The sequence below is a fragment of the Amblyomma maculatum genome, chromosome 5, assembly GCF_055883805.1.
Source record: "Amblyomma maculatum isolate TAMU_Amacu chromosome 5, ASM5588380v1, whole genome shotgun sequence".
NCBI classification, from domain to species: domain Eukaryota; kingdom Metazoa; phylum Arthropoda; class Arachnida; order Ixodida; family Ixodidae; genus Amblyomma; species Amblyomma maculatum.
The window spans coordinates 142997975-143019369 of NC_139348.1; the positions used below are offsets into that span (position 1 = coordinate 142997975).

The 21395-nt window shown below is 47.2% G+C and overlaps 1 protein-coding gene across 1 annotated transcript in view; it reads right to left on the reverse strand.

Moving 5' to 3' along the window:
- LOC146189816 (uncharacterized) overlaps window positions 1-21395 on the reverse strand; it is an 86411-nt gene that overhangs the window by 16517 nt on the left and 48499 nt on the right. The window contains exon 2 of the mRNA XM_084604573.1: window positions 13252-13606. Within this exon, the coding sequence (XP_084460699.1) occupies window positions 13252-13606 (355 nt within the window). The remainder of the gene's footprint in view (window positions 1-13251; window positions 13607-21395) is intronic.

Below are 21395 nucleotides of genomic sequence, written 5' to 3' on the forward strand. Positions count from 1 at the left end.
CAAGATTAGATAAATAGATTTAAGCACGTCGAGCCATCACTGCACACTTTCACGGAAAAAATGCTTAAATGCACATGGTGCTTAAATTGCAACCATGTGCTCCTGAGTGGCTGTCAAAGCTGGAACCTTTGACGATGCTCAAGGAATTTTAACATGACAATGCCTGCCCCTCAGTGGGTGTTAGGCAACGCTAACTACCTTAGTGTACATATATTATTCCTTTGTTCATGGTGTTTTGAGTTCCAATGCAGTGTATTTGTGTCAAAGCCAGGCAATAAAGAAAAAAAAAAAAAGATTAGATAAATAGATTTTGTTTACCCCTGCCTAGAATAATGCTAGCCGAGGTTTGACGAGTACGGGGTGTATATGCAGGGAGTGTTATCTGCTCCGTACTCCTAAGTTTTCTCACTCTACGTACGTAGTATGTGAACTCCATAGAATAAGGAGGAAACCTGATAATCTTACATCTTGTCTAACCATATAGTGATTTATTCGCACTACAAGGAACAGTGAGGAAGGTTCGACCTAAAATTTCAAAGGCATTTTGTCATGCGGGAGCTTTTTCCGCTCTTCTCCGTTCAGGGAATCGTAGCATGGGGGTCGAATCGCCGTCCTTTAGTAGGCGTTCATTTATTTATTTTTTTGCGCTTTTTTGTTATTTGCCACCTCACACCCGCGAATACTTTCGGCTGCTTTCTAATAAACATTGAATATAATTCACTACCCTCTGCAATGCTCCAGGGCCCTCAGGGCAATGAAGTAAATAAATAAATAAATAGTCGATAAATGTTCACATCGGATCCCACAGGTACCTAATGAAACAACTCTAAGAAACACGAGCACATAGGAAGGACACTCGGTAGGATCTGTTATTTCATTTAAAAAATAAATGATATTGCATGTTGTAGCAAGCCGCTCTAAATTTGGCCTGAAGCCAGACACGAAGTAAGATAAATTTATTTTCATAAACAGAAGCTGTTTCGATTACGGTACCTGCTGCGAAGATAATAAAATTGTTTTCTTTTTATCGCAATACATGCCCGGCTTATACGCTTGCGCCACCACGTTTCCTGATTTCGAAAGCTTTTATGACTGCGCGCAACAACTCTATCTTTTCTTTGGCCAAAACAACATTCGACCTTGTTTTACGTTGCGCAGTTGTGTTCAACGAAGACGGAGTAGAAGTTAGAAATTACGCAAGTTCGAGCATGGAATACAAGGATTGTTTTGAAGGCCGCGTTCAGACGCATTCGGGAAGCTTGCGATTGTGGTAATATTTGAAGGTGTGAATTGGCTTCGTGAAAACTGAGAGGTGCCAATCTTTTCAAGAATTATAGGCCACAGAAAGCGCCACCTGAAACCACAAGCTTTTGAACGCAGCTTTGGGGTACCTTCTTCAGCGTTTTAAACGCGCGTTTGAGCATGAACAGCTCGCCAATCTTATGGGCTGGCGTCTATGTCACTGAGCTTCTGGTGTGTTCAGAATCTTGACGGAGAGCTCTTGCTCAGCGAAATGAAAGACTCTTTAGAACGCCAGATGTAAGCACGATCATCTCCCCGTTTATTTAACTCTTTAAGCATACAGCGTTTGCACGGCTCCACCAATTCCTTCAATAAATCCTTCCTTCCCAGTGCGATAGAAAGCTGGGATAACCTCCCCGAATACATTGTCATTGAGGCTAATCCTTCTAGATTCAGACAGCTCCTAATCGACTATCTCAATGAAAAATAATCTTCCTGTACCTTATGTCAGCTACCAAGCCCTGCAAACTGACCAGCCGGTTTTACTTCCATAGCTGTTATTTGAATTTGTTTTATATTTTTGTCCACTCTGCCTTGACTTATCTAAATTTGTTACTCTTGTCTTTTTTCACCTTGTTTTACCTGCTGTTTCTATTTTGTGTTTTTATCTTATCTTGTTATTTTCTATATATATATATATATATATATATATATATATATATATATATATATATATATATATATATATATATATATATATATATATATATATTATATATGATCATGTATGACTGCTGAACAACCCTGCACCCCCCCCCCCCTTTGTAATGTCCCGAACGGGACCTTTAAGGGTTATTAAATGATGATGATGATGATGATGATGATGATGATGATGGAAAAAGCCATTGAGAGAGGGAGAGAGTGTGTGTGTGTGTCCTGTTCTACACACGGTAGTAGCAAGTGTGGTACTAGGTGGTGGCAGGGGACATGACATGGTACTGAGTGCTCAGCCGGTTGCGTTACGTTACGAGTCCGGACGTCATGACCAAACTCGCAGCAGCTGTTAGGTTTGACAGTACTTTTCAGATGGGAACTGAATCCACCGTGAACCTTGAATCCCAATAAAACATTCTACTCCTATATATAGGTCACGCAAGAACCTTCGTACGGCTTAAGCTTTAAAGCGGGGCTTTATATCGGTATTAGCAGGGCTTTCACGTGTTGTGCCAAATTAATAAAACCGGAGTGAAAACAAAAGTGCTAGCGCATCTAATTAGTATTTGCTTGCTTGGTTGTTTGTTTATTTGTTTGTAATGTTTCACGTCCCAACGCGATTCAGGTTACGGAAGACATCGTAGTGGAGGGCTCCAGAAATTTCGGCTACCTGGGCAGCTTTTGCGCGCACTAACATCGCACAGCACACGGGCGCCTTGCCTTTGGCCTCCATCGAAAAGCGGATTCGAACTCGCATTCTTCGGCACAGGAGTCGATATCCCTAATCACTGCACCATAATTTACATTTGGAATACAACGCTGAATCGGTTGTGGTGGTGGTTTGGGGGGTTTAACGTTCCAAACCAACTCAGGCTATGAGAGACGCCGTAGTGGAGGACTCTGGAAATTTCGACCACCTGGGGTTCTTTAACGGGCACTGACATCGCACAGCACACGGGCGCCTTGCTGTTCGTCACCATCGAAAAGCGGCCGCCGAGGCCGGGATTCGATCCCGCGTCCTTGGGAACAGTAGTCGAGCGCCGTAACCACTGCGCCGCCCCGGCGGGGTAACGCTGAATCGACCGTCATTTATTTATTACAGCACCCAGCTTTCCTAAAAAAAAAAAAAGAAAAAAAAACGCATTTGACTTTAGGGGATGTATACTCATCTCTCTTCGACAGAACAGTAAAATCGCTTCGAAGGTTGGGGTAGAAATGAATATGCGGAAGGGATAAATAAAAACGCGAGGAGTAAAAGAAAACGAACAGAATCACAACCCTCCTCCTCCCCGTCCCTGGAAAGAGCCTATTGTGAATGTAGGTTGTAAAAGGTCTCCGTACAACCTCCACGGCGGAACACAAAATGCGCGTCCTTGCATGAGGCTTGGTCCAATGGTTATTCCGTCATCGATTCAAGGATGTCGCGGCTCGACGGGATTAGTTTGAATAGTTGACGAGGAGCCGGGGAACTTTCCTTATACTCTGACGCTTCCTGCGGAGCTGCAACGAGAGAACGTCTGGCTGGTATTTGCTGTACGGCTGAGACATGTTAATTAGCACGCAGCAAAATTTTAAGGTCCGCGCTATGTCGCCTTAAACTTGTCGCATATTTTTAGTTTCCCCTGGTTTGTGCTGGTTGGTTAGTGAACCGATTAAAAGTGTGGCGGAAAACAAGCAGGGACACGACACACGAATAGTAGTTGACGTCATTCGTGTGTCGCGTGGCTGCTTATATTGGACTACATAGCAAGTATGACTATTTAGCATGCCTTAGCGGCAAAAGAGTTCAACAGATACCTCCGCGAAAGAAACCCTTGCAGAACGAAATACGAAAGTAGTCAGCTGACTACAAATGCCCACCCCTCTCGTAGAACATATAGTATGGTGAGGCTGCCTAAAATAATAAAAAAATAATATGCCTCTGCCCGCACCAGTAAGCATAACGGGCTAATCATTTCTGAAGACATTCAAAAAACACTGTCCAAAAAGAAAAAAAAAAGGGGGGGGGGGGGGGGGAACACACGACTTAACAGATTGTTCTCAATCTGCACAAGAGCGTCTTGCGTAGCCTGTGCGACTCGCGTGGTCGTGGGTTCGAATCCTGTCTCGAATGGCTTAAATATCTTCTTTCAGCGAAATAAATGTAAAGTTGAATACATGAAGATATGTGATTACTTTTTCGTGTTTGTTTCACGCGAGCTTGCTGCAGTGCACATTTAGTAACTTCCCATTCACCATTTTCTTTGGAATTTTTTCCACGTTTCTTTGAGAACAGATAAGTAGGGCACGCGTAGAATGAAAGTGCGTTGCTTTGACATGCGGTGACCCTGTTCATCGACTCGAAAGTTCCTCTAGGAGTAGGGTGCTTCGAAAGTTTTCGCGCCTTGATAGGACAAATGACAAGGTCATCTCTACGTGACATTCCCTGGGATGGCTCGATTCAACGTGACATCCTTTTTTTTTCTTGCTTTATTTTGTTGACTTTTTCAACTTGTACACTCGAAATATAATTTTGGCGCTTGCTTTTACCGATAGCCCGACCAGTTAAATGCGGATCCAGTTGTTACTTTTTACCTAAAATTCTGAATTAGGCTGAGACGGCTCAGTACAAACTGCTTTAAAGATGCTATCAGAACTACTAATCTGTAAAGAATAAAAAAAAAAAAGATTCTTGCAATGCGCAATCTACCTATTTTCTCCACTCGCGCGCCGCAGATGAATTGTTATACCCTGAAATCCCGGGCTAGTACATGTATGTTTTCAAAAGGAACTTGTTTATGTACACATTTACATTCCCAAGTGTGTCCGCAGATCATGATGATTCTGTTTTTTGTCTCTGCCTATGCTTATAATCGCGCCTCAGTAGTTTTCAATTTAAGACTGAACTACTCAGTGCCAGCGTAATATAAACTTTAAAAGCAATATTATTTTTGCCAACCAGATGATTAGACTATTACCAAAAATTGTCTTGCAATATTCCACAGTTGCTCCGTAATTAAAAGTGACTTGCCAGAAAGATGGACCAGTATAGGACTCAAAAACCCGTGTGAGCTTTACAAGTTTAGGTATTAGCCCCGCCGTGATGGCACACAGTGGTTAGGGCGCTCGACTACTATGCCCAATGATGCGGGATCGAATCCCGGCCGCGGTGGCCGCTTTTCGATGGGGGCGAAAAAGTAGGCGCTCGTGTGCTGTGCATTGTCAATGCACCTTAAAGGAACCCCAGGTGGTCGAAATTTCCGGAACTTTCCACTAAGGCGTCTCTCATAGCCTGAGTAGCTTTGGGACTTCAAACCCCAACAAACCAACCAACCAACTAACCAACCTTTCAATCTAGAGCGGCATGAAATTCAATTCGCGTTCGTCCTCAAGAGTTCCTAGCAAAGGGTAAATGAGAACACTTACTAACGCTAGCTGCTGAAGAGCGCGCTGCTATCGTAAGCGCGCTCGGAGATTGTGGGTCATTGTATTTTGCGGCTCCGTGTATCATTTCAGCTACGCGGTGGCGAGCTCGCACTTAAGTCCTTGGCTAATTCGCCGTGACTGAGTAGGGCGCAGCCTACACTGACTGACCCACCGAGCGACACACTTCATGTTTTTCTTCTCTTGTTTTCGCGTGGGGAGATCGTCGGAAAATTCGGGCGCACGGCGGTGTCGAATCGCGGTCAAGGCTATGCGAGGCCGTATATACACGACCACATACGGATCGCTCCATTCAACGATTACCGTTTTCTGTTCCAGGTGTGTTGGGCGGCCACAACTCTTTATCCGCAGTTAGAGTGCCGTAAATTACCGGGGCGCGGTGACCGGTTAGCATTCTTTTGTTTCCTGTAATCACCTACCGTTGTAATACGTGGCCGCCGGGTTACATCACACAGTTCGCCGCAGGCCCGGAGGGCTCAGTGGATTGGACGACGTATAGTACGTGCTTTCATATGCAAATGTCGCGTACGCGCCGCTCGCTATTGATGTGGCCCATTCGGGACTCAGACGGTCGTGTATACGCTGAAGCGCGCGGGATGCAAACGCAGAAACGTGCGTGTCGATAGAGGCGCATCTGCGCTTGAATCTCGAAGCGGACACACTGCGCGAGCCTCAATGCTCATGGCACGCAGAACAGAGCGTGCCTGGAGGCGGCGATGACCGGGACCGCGCCCATATAGTGTGTACTGTACACCGTAAGGAAAGAGCCGGCGCCATTCGTCTGGGTTTCTCGATACCCGCCTGTGTATCGACGCGCGCGCCGAAGGCTGCTTATTACCCGCTCCCATGTCCCCTTCTTTTTTCTTTTTGGACGCATCCTTGCTTCTTCTTACTCTTCCCGCTGCCTGGTGCCGAGGAAGAAGACCGGGTCTCTCGGGCAGCGGGCGAGGCGTGTTGTACATCCTTGAGGCGCACGCTGTCACTCGCCCAGAGAGGAGCGCCTCGCCGGTAGGACCTAGAGCCGGGCGCACTGGGTGAAGATGTCTCGACTGAGACAATACGTGGAAGGTCACCCCGTGGACCACGCAGTAAGTTCGAAAGGAGCCGTAGAATTTGAACAAAGACAGAAATCTTCAGTCTTCTACTCTTTCCCGGTGTGCAGAAGTAGAATTTGCAGCCGTCATCATGATCATCATCATCATCATCGACGTCTCAGATAACAAGATGTCGCCGCGTTGTCCCTCTGCTGCAAAAAAACTGCAAAAAAATTGGTATCTGCCATTCTCCTTGGCCTCTTCTGTCTGTGTCCTGTGGCTGCTGCGGACCTCCTCTCCTGCAACAAACTTCTATTTCTTCCGCTTACCCACCTGCCTCTATGTCACCCTTTGTCTTCCTCCTCTTGGCATCTACTTTTTCGCTAAAGGACCGAGATAATCTGCTCTCAGTAGTCCGGTAGCTACACAGCCCTCCGTTCCCCACCTCCGTATATCCAGGCTCATCTTTGTCACACGACAGCAGATTAAATTACGTATCCTCGATTGATCTCTCTCGACCGAACACGTGACCACTCAGATCGACGCCATTAACCCGATATAAGTGAGTAATGATACTGACAGCAGTTGCTTACGAAGCAAGGAGAGCCGCACTAACTGCCTCACTTCCTGTACGGCGATTCTTGTTCAAAAAAGGAAGTTAAAGAGGCGAGAGTGTGACTGGGAACTCGGTCGCCGTTCTAGACTAGATTCAGTTTACTAACCCCATGCAGGGATGCCGAGACGTGCCCACGGCCGGTGATAGCGCGGTGCAACTATACACCCGGTGTGAGCTCTCACGCCGTGGTACGGCCGGTCAGCTTCCCGGCCGGCGCATGCAGGCAAGCGGAGCGGAACGCACACACGATTTGGTGCCGGCGGAAAACTTCCGCGGTTAGAAAGCAAGGCGCCTCGGTCAACTCTTCCTTCGCACTCGCATGCAAAAAGCGTGGTCGCCAGTTCAGGAACGCCGATGTGAGAAACAAGGAAGAAGAGACTACACGTTATGACGAAGCGGGCGGCTAAGTTCAGAAAGATTACAGCTCCTTCCGACAGCCGGGTGGGGCAAACGTGCACGTCTATGTGTTTTCTCTTTACCCGTGCCTTTTCTACGCCCGCCGTAAGAGCATGCTGGAGACGAGGTGATCCGGATCGAGTTGGATTAAAATATCGATGAACTCGCCTTCTGGCATTTCGGATTGCTATTTTCAATAATTAGCCACAATTTCATAGCTGACATTCACTGCCTGGTGCATAGAGTTTCTTACTCTTACCTAGAGAAAGCTGTGCTGCCGTCTATGGGAGTTTACATGGAGTTTCCAAACGGCCAGTTCAGCCACCATGGGTGCTCAAAGCATCATGGGCCGGAGAGCTACCGAGTGCAGAACTACAACTTTTGGCCAAAACTAATGCAAAGATAAACGTTGTTCTACCATAAATAATGTCCTAAGATTGAATATGTCAGTGTGATATTTATCCAATATAAGCGATAGCTCTTTCTCCTATTGGCTTAGTTTTGAGCAGCACAAATACCAATATTTCGCACCTAATAGGCAAACTTTGAAATAAAAAAACGTTATGAAAATATTTATGGTTGTGCAATCACTTAAGGAAGTTTTTAGTGGCATTTCGGAAAACATAAACCATTTATTGGCGACGTCTGCTTTTGCGCCTTCGCTACTATGGCTTTCGCGGTCTATGTACGCACCTTGAGATGATGATGATGATGACGAAAAAGAAACATCGCAGTAATGCCACTTCACGTAACCGAGAAAAACCGACTGTCCCGCAACAAGTAGCACACCGGCCCATGATTCTTAGCGCACCCATGGTGGCTGAAGTGCAGCGCCCTCAGCTTTCCCTCTAGTTAGTGTAAGGAACCCTATGGCCTGGTGTTCAAGGCATCAATGCCTCGGAATGCAACGAAGTTCGATAGGCCTTGTTTCCTGGGCCACAGCGTTTGTAGGAATGCGTAGCGGCATCATCAGTTTCGGCTGCGAGAGAACGGCAAACTGGCATCTGCGTTGATTACGTCATCAAGCAGTATAGGATCAGGCACAATTCCTTTACGTCCGGTCCGAACGCGGTCGAAATGGCGCGAACCACGGAAATTTCTAATACAGCAATCTATTCCCGCGGATGTGACCGCCGTACAGACGCTGGGCATTTGAATGGAAGCTTGGAATGTCCTCTTTCCCAGGAGGACATTAATTTTAGACGGTAGCTCTCGGCCAAAGCAGTGCCTCCTTCTGGACATCATTGAATAAGAGAATTGGGGTCTCGCTCTTTCTCACCCAGTCATTCAGTCTTGCTGTCGCGCCTTCTTACTTTTGGTTGCTTTCCCACGATAAAAGAAACGTCAAAAGGGCACGTGCGTAGCGCGCTACAAAGAGGTCGTCCTCATTCCTGTCGACAGCGTGCCGACAGACTGTAGCGCACAAGTTTGGCGGAAATGTGTCCGCGCTGGTGGTCGACTGGGTCGAAAAGTGACGCAACTGTGAGAATAAGGACAGTTCGCACTGCCGTCTGGATGTCCCACCTTTCATCGCTTACAAAAAGATGCTAGGCAGAAAGGGAAACCATGTCGCATACCTCTCGTGTCGAGAATCGCAGCTTATAAGGGAACACTACAGGACATAGTGATGTTAGCTTGCGTTGACTGTCGCATTCTTTATGTCAAAGGGGATAAGCTTCCCCTGAAAACGTAAATCTGAGACGACTGAGCCGCGCCGCTGCAGGGAGTATTGAAGTGACGTCACGGACGCCATTTTGTGGTGCAGATCATAGATCCTAGAGCATAGCATAGAGCAAGTCGGAGCAGGCCGCGATAAGAATATTAGATAACTGTGCAACCTTTCGCTGTGCTACAAGCATCACAGCATATGGAGGCATCTGTGGCGTAGGTGCGTGTAATCTCCCCGCCCTACCACCCCATAGGGTTAAACCCTTCTATCGTCAACGTCGCGAGCTAAACACGAGTGTTGGGAAAGCAAGAAAACAAAATATTTGTTTAGTTAATACAAGCTTCTCGGCGATAAACGCCTCCTTTGCTGCAGAGCAAACGTGTACACCAGCCACAAAGAGCATCAAAGAAAGATCTATATTTAGAGACAAACTAAAAACGGATGCGGTTGACCTCAGAGCAGGTTCCCAATGGTAAGCGCGCTGACACTACGCATGTATTTTTTAGAGGGTATACATTAGTAGCCGCTGCACAGTGCACGGTCTGCGAACGAACAGTACAAGGATTAACCGCGGGTCATCCTTATCCGTTAACTTGGCATCGGTTAGTTTAATTAAGCTTTAAAGGGACTTTGGGTACAGTTGTCTCCGATTTGTAAAAGTCGATTATACGGATCCTTCTGGACACGCAGGTGTTTCTGTGGCGGCAAACACATGTATTTGGTGATCAGAAAATTGGGTTTAGAAATCTCCGTCTACTGTGTTCCAACTCGAAGAGTCTAAGCTAAAGAGGAAACAGAGAGTGAATGGTAATGTAGTCGAGTCAACGGGATCCTGGAGATGAAGACAATATGCAGGCAGTTTTATAGCAAAATCGGTCGGTGACGGTGTACCCTGTACTTCCTTTTTCTGCCTTCGCTAGATTCAAAGGTCCAGGTTTCAACGAAACTATAGTAGTTGTCGTTGCGATGCGGGTACTATCCATGAGGACCAAATTCAACACGACCTCACCGCCCCTTTAAAAACAGGGCTTACGGATAAGCCCTACTTTAAGAGCATAGCTTTAATGCACCCCCTTTGGCGGTTAAGTCACGTTGCCGCTAGTGCCATAGCCTGTGTAATCAAGCGAAACGGGTTCACAAACCGAAAATGATTTCTCAGAGGAAAAGAGCGAAGAGCCACGAACTCTGTGCCGGTTGCTCGTGTCACTGCTTTCTGTTCCTGCGGAAATGTTTTCGGCTTGTGGGAGGGTGTTTTTTAGCTGCACATACACACATACAAGCATGTCTAAAATTATTTGCCTCATTATATTGTTAAAACGCTAAAATAGCTGCGCTCAAATATCGTATTAGGGATTATTGTAATGTCTCTTAGAATATTCTTTTTTATCTGAAAAGCGACGTGGCGAGAAGCCAGGGACGACGCCGAGATGACCTCACCCGCAAGTCATCAATATTGTCGTCACTAGGTATGCAACGAAAGCAATTTACTAAAGGACGCTGTTTTCCCGGTTTCTCATCGCGGAGGCTTGTCCACCTTTTAGGAAGCCCACGTCAAGTAGTCGACGGGTCGGCGGTTCGTTGCCAAAAACACAAGAGGAACGGCGGGGGCTTCCAAGCGGAATGGAAACAAAAAGGCCCCCACCGAGGAGAAGAAAAGCCTCCTAACCACGCTCGCGGCAGGCCTTGACCGCCGCCCTGAGAGGCAAGGGCAGCAGACTGCGAGGATAACGTGCCAGGAGCTGCTTGCTGCTCTAAACATAGGGAAGCCGGTCAACGTTGCGAGGGAACGGAAGAAGAAAGGGTGCGTCGACAGCGCAGACGGCGGCGTGCCACTGCGTAACAGACGACGTGCCTTACAGGAGCAGCAGCAGACGACGAGCTCCGCGCAGCAGACGACGTGATAATCACCGACGCCTGCCGCCGCGAGCGCACCCCGGCGGCTAAGGTTGCGTCCCGCCACGATGGTGCTAACAAGTCAAGTCGGAGACTTCGTCTTTTCGCAGATATACGGGCGGACGGATAGGACGGATCACGCTCTGTAATGACGGTGAAACAAAGCCAGCACTTTACTGGGTAACGCGGGCACTCTCGGGCCGTCGTGTGAACTGGAGACGCACCCAGTGGACCGGATGCGCGTTGTGTGTGTATAAAGGCGCAGAACGTAGTGTGCGCTTCTCTTCCGCCTTTTGTTTTGTGTATTTCGCTGTTCTGCGGAAAGGTGAACTTGATACCGCTTTCTCGCCTGGCGATGAAGAGGAATGCCGCTATAGGGAAAACGAACGCTGTCCGAATTCGCGGCCCGCCAAGTGCTCACGTTATATGTTGCTAACATCATATGGAGGAGCATAATGTTTGTAAAGACCTATACAGAACGTTACGCTAGTTAGATATTTTATTTTAGTCGTAAGTTTGACCATGCAAGCGGTGAAATTTGCACTGGAAGTGAGCGTCGCTTCGAAAGCATAAGAATAGGTTTGCTGGTGCACAATAGAAGAGGAGCGCCACGCCCGCACCAAGAAGGGAAATGAAACTCATATTTGGAATACTACTTGACACTTGAGTAACTAATCGGGTGTGTAACATCATTATACTGAGCGCAAAACTGAAAAGCCTTACTACTAAGTGCAAGACGTCCGCGGATGTGCACCCTCATGATAGTCGGCTATAGGAGAATTTCTTTAAGCGCAAGACGTCCACACGCATGTTTTATGTAGCATTTCATTCTGAGCCTTTATGTTCGCATGCATATATTTACGAACGACCAATGCTGTGTAAATAATAAGCAATGGTTTGGTCATATGGTGCTGTTACTTTGTGAGTGAAACGCTGATATATTTGCACTGGACAGATGATCCAAGTGGGTCCGCCGGGGTGACGCAGTGGTTACGGCGCTCGAACACTGTTCCCAAGGATGCGGGATGGATTCCCGGCCTCGGCGGCCGCTTTGAAGTCCTACACTACGTCGTCCCTGATATCCTGAGTCGCTTTGGGACGCCAAACCCCATGCATAAACCAAACCAAACCAATCTGTAGAATCATCTGCACAAGATCCATCAGCCCTCATACTTTCGAAGGAAGCCTTTGCTCTCCATGTCATGTTTGACTGTTCTTTTGCTCTTATGCCCACCGGGGTCGTCGGCCCCTTCGCTGTTATTGCCTCCTCTTAGTCCTTTATAAACTGCCACACCTTGGCTAATAAGACTGGCATTTCAAGCTTTCCCGCAATCAGACCCTGTATCTGATCACTTCATTGCACCCTAAACCAGACCATATATCCTCCTGCATTACTGGTCCATGAAATGGCACATTCAATAGCCTTTGGTGTTCACTGAGTAATTAAATTTTGACACAACAAGAGCTTTCAGGTTTCAGAGAAAATGGCCAAGACGTAGTCTTGGTGGAAGAAAGCTAAAGAAACTTTCGTTGGGGCATTCAGAAACACGCATACCTGCCATTGGGAGCGACACCGCGTGCATCCCATAGCTGAAAGACTTGCATATATAAAAAGTCGCCGCGACTGAATTCAGCCAGCACTAACAGGCCACAGTCTCCGTAATGAGGGCTGTATTCAGCTATCATCGAAAATGTTCTTGTGACGTCGATGTTGTGATCCGTCGAAAGTCATATCTACCATCGATAATGTTTGTAAGGACATTGTTTGTTGTGTTTGATTGTGTTATTTGTACTGTCGAGAAAAATTCACGCAGCCTGAACGCATAAGACGTTTGTAAGGCACAATACACTCCGAAATCTGCGATCAGCGTTTCATCTGTTTCCTAAGTAATCAAGAGCACTGTGTATGCTGAAGTAATAATTATTTGTACTTGATTTATCAGTTGAAAGATGTGCATTTGTAATGTCCGAGTGATGAACCCCACATTCTAAACCAGTAAAGATCAAAAGGTCTGCACTGATTAGTCCTTCGGAGAACAGTCATTAGTCTCCCAAACCCCATTTCCTCACAGGCTAGTCACTACTGCCTTAAACATCAACTGCCCAGGTGCATAAGGCACAGCCAGCCTTTTCATAAAACTAGTCCTTCATCGCGATTACTATCTGTCAGAGTTATTTTTTACGCATTCTTTGCTCAGAGTGCATGTGAAGCCGGTACAGGTCAATGGTTGAATCCTCAAAAGTCGTGCCGTGGTTCTACTCACGTCCAGCGGCCTGGCGTTGGACATGAACTCGATGGGGATCTTGAAGAGCGGCGACAACACGGCGGCCTGCTGCTGCTGCGCTGCGGGCGACTTGTTTCGCATGAATGTGCTCACGTAGTAGATGGGCGAGTCGCGCATCGAGTTACGCATCGAGGCCCGCATCGAGGCGCGCTTCCACAGGGAGCGTAGGAAAGACGAGGCCACCAGGCCCGCTCCGCCGCCGCCGCCTCCGGAACCGACGCCATTGCTCCGACGGCCGAGGAAACCCGCGGCCGAGGCACCCTGCGCGCTCAGGACCAGCAGCAGGGCGGCGAGGAATAGGCCCAGGGGCCAGAGCTGCTGTGACTCCTTGCACCTGCGAAGGTTGCGGATGTGTATGAGGGTCGTGTATACGGCATGAGCAAGAAGGAAGGGAGGTCCTGAATAGCTTCCAGGATATTAAGCACTCATGGAAGCTAGACATAGAGGCACTAATACAACAAGAAACCATTTGAGATATCTTTACTCGAAATTATTGGATGGTTAAGGATGTATCAAACAAGGTTAGAGGAGAGATCAGGGACATGGAAAAAACAAAATCTCGAACTTTCACTCATTTCCAAGAAGAGACGGTTGCATTCGTATTTGAACCCTAACTATAACATCAAATAGGCGCAGCTGATCGTATTGATTCCAATTCCAATTTACATTCTTATCCAACTTCTGTATTTCCTTTTTCTTTTTAATGTGTGGAGTAGAAGGCTTGAGATATGGCTCCTCCGGGGCAGATTTGTCCCCTTTTCCGGTCACTGAAGTTATCTAACGAGATTGTTAACTTTCAAGGTGAAGTGATTAAGTGGAACATATTTAAAAACTAATACGAGTTGCACTTGACCCCTCCTTGAGTAGCGCTCTTTACTATTCTGCTCTTGACGAATTCTTTCAACTTCCTGCAATTAAGCTGGCTCCGCCGACGTCAGGCCGCGTGTCTCTGCAAACGCTCTGTCCTCCGCCGGCTGCAGCCTCACTGGTGGACCTCACCGATGTCAAAGAGGCAAAGAACAGCTATAAGATACAACCTCTGGATACAATTATTTTTTTTTTTTAATTTAGCAGACAAGGGGTAATGAAATGAGGGGCTCCTTAAAGGACTATTGACACCTAATTTTGGGTTCATGTTTTATCATTTGCAATGATGCCTACGGCATTACTGTACAAGGATCACCACTTCACATTCGCCAACGACAGATGAATAATTTACAATCAAATTTCTTTTCTCACCTGTTTCGGTTTCGGTTTCAACAGCCCAGTGATGGTTGTGACGTCACAGTTAAGTCTATGTCATGCCAAGGATGAACATACAGCAATATAATCATTCCTGTGTCATTTGATTTCATCACAATGATAAATCCAGCTTGTCTCAAGAACAGAAACGACTACAAGTGAAGGGTGAGCGAATATATCGCTGTTTTTTCACGCCGCGCATCAAGACATGATTGTGACGCCACAGCCATCTCTCGGCTCTCAAAACCGAAACTGATGAGAAAAGGAAGTTTAATTATAAATTATTTAGCGTTCGTAGGCGAAAACTTCGTAAAGATCGATATATAGGAATGACTTACGCATCATTAAAAAGAAGAACAATGCCACCAAAATTTGTTGTCTAAGGTATATTACATCTGAAAGAAGCCTGCAGCCATTGAAACGGACGTCGACACTGTAAACATTCAAGTTTAAGCCACACGCAGCACAAGTGCACCGAAAAGTAAAGCTTAAATGTCTAGACAGCTGTCTGTGTATACGTAAGTTCGTAGAGCACCATGTGCGACGTGCAGAGGCCACGGGTTCGAAATTCAGTTACGAGACGTTCATATGACGTTCATCTTTCATATGAATCACTGGTTGCACTAGTGGTTTTTCTGCTATTCCCTGTGAACCCTAGGCTACACCGTTAAATGCAGCACGAAAGCCGCAGCCGTAACGCTGCTAACGACTTTTACTTGCCGCACTGCCAAGAAGCATGCGTAGCTGGTATGCACTTCCCCCGTCGCCACGCGTACAGCGAGGCGCATAACGAGTCCGCTGCTCCAGCAGCCAAGCGCGAACAGAGTGTCTCTCTGCTGGCGAGGCGTAACCAACGCGCGTGCCACGTGAAGCGAAGTCGTGTCGCTAACCGTCAGCCGCAGCTTCTTCCACAGGCACGCACTCACACACACATCAACGCGCCATGCGCTCACGCGAGGCACAGATCGAGACTGGACTTTCGAGCTGTCCAGGCGGCCGGAAGCGGAGGGAGGGGGGGGGGGGGGGGGTCTAGAGCTCTGTCCACGTGACCAACCGCCACACGATTCTCCACCTGGCAGTGACGGAAAAGGGAACTTTCTTACGCGATACCTGTTGGAGAGCGGCTTATCTGGACTAACGAGCGTCGCCGCGGTAGCGTAATTCCGTCTCCTCAACGGTAGGGTCCCGCAGCTTCTTTCTCCTTACTTGTTGCCTCTCAGCGAGTTAAATGGCGATAGTTACCGAAAGGTGTCTCTGAACGCAACCTAAAGGTAACATACACTCACTGAAGGCAGGAAATGATTGCGGTGAAGGTAATTGATTAGTGTTACGATTGTCGTGCCATCACTTCGTGGCTCTGTTCACTGCTGGTCTTGCGGCTATTAAGAAATTAAAACACTTCATATTGCGACCTAAAGGGGAACAATCCCCAGGAATCATCTTGGTAGCTTATTTTAATGTTGCGGTAAAAACAAAATTGAAAAAAGATATTAAAGAACAAAATTGCTCTTAAGGATTACAACATATGTTTTATTCGCTTAATGCTGAGGTAAGTAGTGTCAATCCATTCCGCCACTGAAGCAACGAGAACAGCAAGCTTTAAACCCGCAATTATACATTTTTACAATATTTCCGCTATCTGTCGCCAGGTGACGCTGCTCAGAGGAACCTACCGTTGAGGGAACGGATTCACGCGCCGCGGTACTAGTGTTCGTCAGCCGGAAGCTACTAATTTCCCCCCTTGCCCAGAAACAATGAGTTTGCGAGAGATTGGAAGAGATGCTGTCGAGGATCTATGCCTCCGTACAAATCTCTGCTTTCCCTACCTACCCGTCCATTCTGTTGAAGCACGCTATACTGCCCTGACAAATCAACCACCGGTAATGTGTTCTTCAGCTGTGATTATTGCCTCAACGCATTCAAATGATGAATTACAAGGTTGGCATTAGATTCTTTATGCATCTGCGGCTCTAGTGCTCAAGCAGCGTATAGCTTGCTGGATGTTTTGTCTAGTGAGAGGCCCGTTCCTGCAAGGACTTTGGTTGGTACCTCACTGCTGGGCACACCCAGAGCAGGGGGTGCAGGTCGGCTCTAACTTCAATACGAGACACGTGTGACAGAGAGGTAGGCCATGGAAATGAGCTTATGAGTCTTATTCACAGGAGGTCTTCTCACACAATACATCTCTTGTTTCGATTTCAGCCCTGACTTTAACCCGGGATTAACGGCCTCTTATTCGCGCTGCTCGCCTTCGGTGCTTTAACCGTGCCTCATCTTTTTACTTCGCCTTACATCGCATTGTGTGTATATATATATATATATATATATATATATATATATATATATATATATATATATATATATATATATATATATATATATATATATATATATATATATATATATATATATATACTATCACTATCGATGGTGGTTAGAGAAAGTGCGACACCATTGTTCGCCTAAGGAAACTGCCAGACTTGAGAATCGGCAGAGTGGTCGGCGTGATGGCTCGGAGAGTTCAATAACCGAGGCGTTGGCTTCGAACAAAGGACCTCTCGCCTGGGTCTATGACCACTTCACACGGTGGCCAAGAGAAAATAAGAGCAACGTTCTCCTCTAAACAAGCAAATGGAGAAAAAAAAAAGCTACAGCTCAAAAGTGTCTTGCAAGCCCTTCTGGGAAAAACTTGATGACGCCTTTTCAGGAGGTTTTCCACGAACGAGCGCTACTTTCACGGCTGAACAGATTCTCCCGTCAAAGTTAGGAGGAGGAGGAGGAGGCAGAAAAAGAAGACACCTCTCAAGAGGTAAGGTTCTGCCCGGTACAGGAAATCCGTTGAGCACAGCGGTCGTTTCAAGACGAACGCCAGGAAAACGACGTGGACAGCGTCTGCCACAGAACGGAAGAAAGGCGTTACTAAGATTCACTTTCTCCGCTTTCGACTTCGTTCACGCAAACGACCCATCTCGCTCTTAGGCGCTGTCTTCTTCGCCGTTCCTGAAGGTGCTCATTAAATGGCTCTGATGCGAGGAGCTGACTCCGTCGACGTCACGCCCAAACGAAATTGCTCCGCGTGTGCCTGACTGGCGCATACACATCACGTGACCAGCTAGTCTCTCCCCTGATTCTCGCGCGTTCACGTCACGTGACGTAAAGCCTGGTTTCTTTAATCGTTCAAGCAGACTGTGATCGCGTCAGCCCGGCTTAAAGCAGACGAACCTGGCGCCGTGCGTCGTGTGCTTGACTTGGCACATCTTGTTTTTAATCGAAGGACTTCAGAGAAACGCGCGCCAAGTGGGCTGCTTAGTATGGAAGAAGGATACCAGGCCGGTGACATCACGACCAGGCAATTACGTTCGTCACATGGTGTCTTCTGGAGCTAAGCAGCCCAGAGGTAAGGAAAGAAAACCAAGAAATTAAATTGCGGGGAGTAAGCAGGCTGCTCAGAAAGGCGGACAAATGGGAGGCGGGAGCGCAAGACGCTCGAAAGCAGACGACGGCTGAAAGAGTCGTCTGCTGCTGCGCTCACAGCGCTCCAGAAGCTAGGGTGCACCGATGCACGAAATGACCGTCACGCGCTTCTATCATCGCGGTCAAGACGCGTCTATCACAGACGTCGGAGTGCCTGTCTCTTTCCTATACTTCATTTTTTTATTTCGGGAAAAGTAAAAAAAAAAAAAGAATAAAGTGTTCCAGTAAACCTAGCCCTGGCATAACGGGCGTAAGAGAAGAATGCAATTGGTGTGATTGCAAAATGGCGGCTAGCAGATGGAACTGCCGAGCCCTGTTCTTTATTTATTTTTTTCCCACAAAGTTAGATGCGACGTTTTTTTCTTCAACGATTTTCGCGCAGCGGAAAGCCCCACGCCGACTCGAGGCCGCGCTGCAGATACACGGAGCGAAGATGTAGTGGGTGTCGTCGCTTATTTCTCGACGCGAAAGCAGACGTGAACAGCTGTTGGAAATGACCGCAAAACGAGGTTCGCGGGAGCTACCACGCTGTCCCTTAGGTTGAAATGGCGAAAGTTCCCATGTCGGTGCCACTGTGCTAGATGTAGGAGCGCGCGTAGCTCTCACAAGGATTTACATGCTCGAACGAACGAAGATATGAATGAATGAATGAATGAATGAATGAATGAATGAATGAATGAATGAATGAATGAATGAATGAATGAATGAATGAATGAATGGTTTTCTTCGAATCCTTTAACTTCAGGGAGGAAACAGACATTTCGATCCGAAATTAGGTCGCCTGCTCCTGAGATGCGTATCGAAGCGTTTTAATATGCCTTACGACCGCACATCATGCTAGATGGTATATCGATTGCGACCAGCAAATAAAAAACCAGCCGCTTTCTGGAAGCTAAGAAAGTGTGAAGTGAAGAGGAAAAATAGGTTTGCCTTATTAAGCGATACCTTGTGCAGTCTTTGCCAAAAGTTTAGAGCCCAGTGGGTCTACTTCTGAGCCATGCTATGCGGCTTGTAATGCATTCCCGGGCTTCCAAACTTGCTGAAGCCAAGATGATGTTTCGTCCTATCCTCTGCAATGGTCAGACTTCCACGATTGTTAAAGAACTCATAATATACGGCTTAAAAGCAAACCCTCTGGGCTCTAAACTTTTGACGAAGGCTGTGCGGATCGTTGTACGGATGGAAAAATGGTAGGGGTAACATTAAGAGATAGGAAGCGTGCAGAGTGGGTCAGAGAAATAACTCAGGTTACCGGCATTCTAGTGGAAATTAAGAAGAAGAAATGGGCATGGGCAGGACATGTGGTGCGAAGAGAGGATAACCGATGGTCGCTGAGGGTAACAAACTGGATTCCAAGGGAAGGAAAGCGTAGCAGGGGGCGGCAGAAAGTTAGGTGGGCGGATGAGATCAAGAAGTTCGCAGGGGTCAAGTGTATGCAGCTAGCACAGAACCGAGTTAATTGGAGAAATATGGGAGAGGCCTTCGCCCTGCAGTGGATATAGTCAGGCTGATGATAATGATGATGATTATAGTGATGATGTACGGATCGTTCTGGCGAAAAGCCGACTGGTGTAGTAGTCTCCACTGTGTGTCAGAAATAATCGAGGCTTCGAAAAAGAGCTGTATCACGTCAATTTGTAGTTCTAGTGGTTAATGATTGACCACTGTGGGATGAACGATGACGAGTTAATGAAATCATTGCAAGTATTTGATTAATGAAATCAATGAAAAAGAAAAGAAAAGTAGGAAAAAGGGGGCTCAACGGTGTCGAATTGTTCAGAATGGAAAGCCAAATTTTGCTGATGCTAAGTATTGGTGTATAAAATTAAGAATAAAAATTAAAAAATGATAAAACATCGTCAGTGTGTGCGAAACGCTATCGCGTTATATCCCTAACGGCGGAGCTTAAGTGTCACCCTAACTTTTAATGAAATGCTTCTCTTAAAGTGGGGGGACTGACATACGGAAGTTCCTTGTTTAAAACGTATTAGGAACTCAGAAAAATGGTTGGCTGTTAAGCAGCTGTGTTACCAACAAGTCAAAAGCTACAGGAAAAGGAAAAAACGGAGTGCCAACAGCAACCCTATATCAGCAACGAACAGCTCGTATGGGGCTCAGAATCTGCGCGCGTCCACGGGAAGTTCAGGCCAAGAACGCGCATCTGCGTTGAAAAATAAATTGTACAGCTACGTAAGTAGGCTTAAAAATGATTAGCGCTTTTGGCGATGATCGCGACAGCCGTCATCTGCGGTAACACCATTTCCGCAATCACTTTCAGCGTTCTTCCCTCGTGAAGTCGACGCCCGCTACACCTTTAATGTCATCGTGGAGGATAGGACGATGCGTTCGGTAGAAAACACGCGTCGGCACAGGTTTAACCAAATTGATTGATTGGTTTATAGGAAGGCAAAGGCGCGGTAACTGTCTCGCATGTTTTCTGTGGGCTCCTCAACCGCGTTGTAACGGAAGGGGTGAAGGTGGGAGTGAATGTGTAAAGAGAGAAAGAGGAGCCGTAGTGGAGGGCTACGGAGTAATTTCGACCACCTGGGGATCTTTGCACACGGACGTCTCTTCGTTTCGCCTCCATCGAAACGCAGCCGCCGAGGTCGGGTTCGAACCCGGGTACTCCGGCACAGTAGTCGGGCGTCTTACCACTGCACCAACCCGCCATGCCTTGATTTAGAAAGAAGAAAGAGAAAGAGGGAGAAAAAGGTTTGTTGGTTGGTTTGAGGGGTTTAACGTCCCAAATGCCCCGCCGGGGTGGTGCAGTGGCAAGACGCCCGACTACTGTGCCGGAGTACCCGGGTTCGAACCCGACTTCGGCGGCTGCGTTTCGATGGAGGCGAAACGAAGAGGCGTCGTATGCTGTGCGATGTCAGCGCACGTTAAAGATCCCCAGGTGGTCGAAATTACTCCGTAGCCCTCCACTACGGCTCCTCTTTCCTTTTTCTACTTTCACTCCCATCTTCCTCCCTTCCCTTACGGCGCGGTTGCAGTGTCCACAGAAATCAAGTGAGACAGTTACCGCGTCTTTCCCTTCCTATAAATAAATCAGTTAACGTCCCAAAGCAACTCAGGCTATGAGAGACGCCGTAGTGGAGGACTCCGGAAATTTCGACCACCTGGGGTTCTTTAACGTGCACTGACATCGCACAGCACACAGGCGCCTTGCTTTTCGCCCCCATCGAAAAGCTGCCGCCGAGGCCGGGATTCGATCCCGCGTCCTTGGGAACAGTAGTCGAGCGCCATAACCACTGCGCCACCCCGGCGGGGTGAGAGAAAAAGGATCAGAAGAGAAAAGAAAATAGGTATTCGCGGTTCGCGTTGCGTTTGGTGCGCCCGGCGTATTGCCCCTTCCTGCTTTTATATCTGATATATGCATACGAGCTTAAGCGGCCAAACGGCTC